Source organism: Pinus tabuliformis, chromosome 4_2, assembly GCF_031772625.1.
Source record: "Pinus tabuliformis cultivar Carrire ecotype Pingquan chromosome 4_2, CPIR1, whole genome shotgun sequence".
NCBI classification, from domain to species: domain Eukaryota; kingdom Viridiplantae; phylum Streptophyta; class Pinopsida; order Pinales; family Pinaceae; genus Pinus; species Pinus tabuliformis.
Genome location: NC_142304.1, coordinates 398,615,755 through 398,618,843, shown reverse-complemented (window position 1 = coordinate 398,618,843; position 3,089 = coordinate 398,615,755). Strand labels below are relative to the sequence as shown.

Below are 3,089 nucleotides of genomic sequence, written 5' to 3'. Positions count from 1 at the left end.
ATAAACCCACAATCTCCATGCCTATCCAGGAAATGGCAAGGCTAGGCAATCCACTGTCAATTCAGACAATCCTCCATGCCAGTGACAGATCATGACCAAAATCCACATGCATATGTCATGCATGCAAAACTAGTGAGGAAAACATACATGCAACTCATTACTTTCAACAAAAACATGTTTTAGTTGTTGATCATGATGCCCTCTTATGCTTTCCTGCTCTTCATTTGCCTTCTTGCTCCAAAAATCCAAGTATGCCACACCCTACAAGAGTGCTCCAAGAAAACTCTAAGTATCCAAGAGTATGAGAGAGAGGAGAGAGAGAGAGAGAGAGAATAATGAGAGAGCTCCAAAATTGAACTGAAAAAAGGTTACCAATTGATCCTCATAATCCTTTTTATGATTGAGGCCTCTATTTTCTTCATTTTCCTCCTCACATGTAACATGTGACCTTTCACCTCCCTTTTCTCCTAATCTCCATTATTTTCATAAATGAATCTGTCAAAATGCCATTTTTCCTTTCCAAATCCTTAGTCATTGTCTTTGCCAATTTCGTTAGCCATTAATCAATCCCAATTGATCCCCATCACTAGGATTTTTCCCAATATCTAGCTTTGAATAAGTGTCCCATGAACCGTGGTTATTATTTTGCCTTTATTAACTTTTATTACATGAAATTTTCACAAAGGTTGTTACAAATTTTACCAAGCAACTAGGCCAGAAATGAGTAAGAAAGGAAAAAAAAAAAGGAAGAAAATAGATATGACAAGTGCTTCAATACCAATAAAAAACAAAGGCCTCAAAACTAGGGTTGAATAGCACTAATCAAATCCAAACTCAAACATGACTCCAACTAAACTAGGCACAAAGTAGATAATATATAACAATTGTCAAGGGGATTCTAAGAATCAAGAGAAAGAAGGAAAGGTAAAATCATAGCAAAAAAAAACCACTACTACTACTACAGACACCTCACATAAAATGAAGACTAAACAATGGAAAGGAAAGAAATAGCATGACAATTTATACCATCTTGAATGATGAAAGCATAAGTACAGACCTGAGATCCAAAGTAATGTCACATGAAGCCTCAAATCCAATTTAATACCATAAAGAGTTGTTAATTCTCCCAAAGGTTTTGCTTCCTAAGCTTCCTATCTATAGAAATGAGGCACTAGCCTTAATTTTGGCTAGATCCTGAATCTCCCCTATTAGGAAATGACACCTATCATAAGGCTAAAGACTTCACCAACTAGAGAATTAACCATAGCAAAAATATGAAATAGATTAGCTTCTTAACAAACTTCTAAGTGCATGGATTTAGCGCCTTCATGCCTAATTTCACCAGAGCATTCATGGTGGTTGGTTCTAATGACAAGGGCAAGCAAAGAAGAGAAATATTGGGGGCACGGCATGGGGAAATTGTAAACACAATCCAAAATTAGTTGAAGAATATATAAAGAAAACACATATATGCATAAACAAACATAATGATTTATCTTTAAAACCCTTAAATTGAAAAACCTTCTCAATATTTGGGCTGGCTTGACATTAATATAACTTAAACAATAACTTATTTAGGGTCCCTCTAATCTTAATATATGGAATGAGGATAAGAAGGGCTCTCTCTACTCATAATTAGGGATGATTAAATTGGTAGGAACCATTTGGGGAGCTTCTGCGATTGGTACCTGCAACATGTCGAGCCCAGTCGAGAAGGAGTAGCAGCATGCTGAGAAGGAACCTGAGATGGAAGAAACAAAATGAGCCGAGGCAGGTGCGAGGTCGCCTCTCTGAATTTTCAAGGTTTATCGAGATGGGTTCTAGAAGTAGTTCTCCCTACTGGTGCCATGCTTGCAATCGTATGTCAAGATTATCGGCCAGAGACCCTACCCTTTGTCCCACCTGTGGCGGAGGGTTTATAGAGGAAGTAAGCGATGGTGTTTCGATCTCTCGAACAAACCCCTTTGAGGGCTTCTTAATGGAGGACAAAGAGAGGCCTTCTAGGGCTGACCTCATGGCTGCCTTGCTCAGCCAGCTGAACAGCCGAGGAATCAATGAAGGCCATGACCACGTCCATGACCGGATGTTCTACAGTCCCCTTCTGATTCTCAGATGGGGCCCGATGGGGGCTAAGGGCCACATGGAGTTAATTTTGGGTGGCGATACAGGAAAAGAACCCAGGGCCTTGCCTACAAACTTTGGGGATTATTTCATGGGCTCTAGATTAGAACAGCTCATAGAACAGCTGTCTCAGAATGATAGATGTGGCCCTCCTCCTGCCCCAAGTGTAGCCGTGGATGCAATGCCCACGATTAAGATCAATACTCAGCATCTGGTTAACAATTCGCACTGCCCTGTCTGCAAGGATCGGTTCAAGGTCGGCGATGAAGCCAGGGAGATGCCCTGCAAGCACATTTACCATTCAGATTGCATACTTCCCTGGCTGGCTCAACACAATACGTGTTCTGTCTGTCGCCATGGATTGTCGGGCGGCGTTCCTGATGGCACACAGGCTAGATCTTCATTCAGGCCCAACAGTGTTGCCTCATACCCCTCCGCACCTTCAGCATCTGGCAGCCAAGGAAGCACATCCGACGATTATTTCCCTGAACCCTCTGCAACCATCGGCTACCAGTGTTGCTCAACAGTCCAGCGATTCATGAACAAGTGCATGGACGAGCAACGACGAGTCCTGCTATATGGACTATCTGCAGAGACACCCAGAGCATGGTCTAGAAACCTCCAGATGGAAGCAGAACCCCTGGTAAGCCCTCAGTGATATCAAATTTTTATTAAAACCCCTTTGGGGATATCTATCTTGGTTTGGGTTCTTGCAACAGACTCTGTTTTACATTTGAAGAATAGCATTTTCCACCATATTGGATATCCTATCGGATCTCAACATCTGATATATGGGGGCAGAGCTCTCCAGGACACCAGACCTCTCATGGACTATAATATTATATCTGCATCTATAATAATACTCAATATGAGACTGAGAGGTGGCGCAGCAGCAGACTACAGTAAATCAAAACAAATAGGAGGTGGCATAGAGATCAGTTCAACAAAAAATATAGAAACACAACAGA

General features: G+C 41.5%; 1 protein-coding gene across 1 annotated transcript; it reads left to right on the top strand.

Annotated features, from left to right (window-relative positions):
• Nucleotides 1-1,808: 1,808 nt before the first annotated feature.
• On the top strand, nucleotides 1,809-2,779 carry LOC149169630 (E3 ubiquitin-protein ligase RZF1-like). The gene has a single exon (XM_089425273.1). It carries the CDS (start codon nucleotides 1,814-1,816, stop codon nucleotides 2,777-2,779), a length of 966 nt encoding a protein of 321 aa, XP_089281399.1. The 5' UTR covers nucleotides 1,809-1,813.
• Nucleotides 2,780-3,089: the final 310 nt, after the last annotated feature.

What these genes read in the sequence shown, in the direction of transcription:
- LOC149169630 (XM_089425273.1), top strand. Translation starts at nt 1,814, where the DNA reads ATGGGTTCTAGAAGTAGTTCTCCCTACTGGTGCCATGCTTGCAATCGT.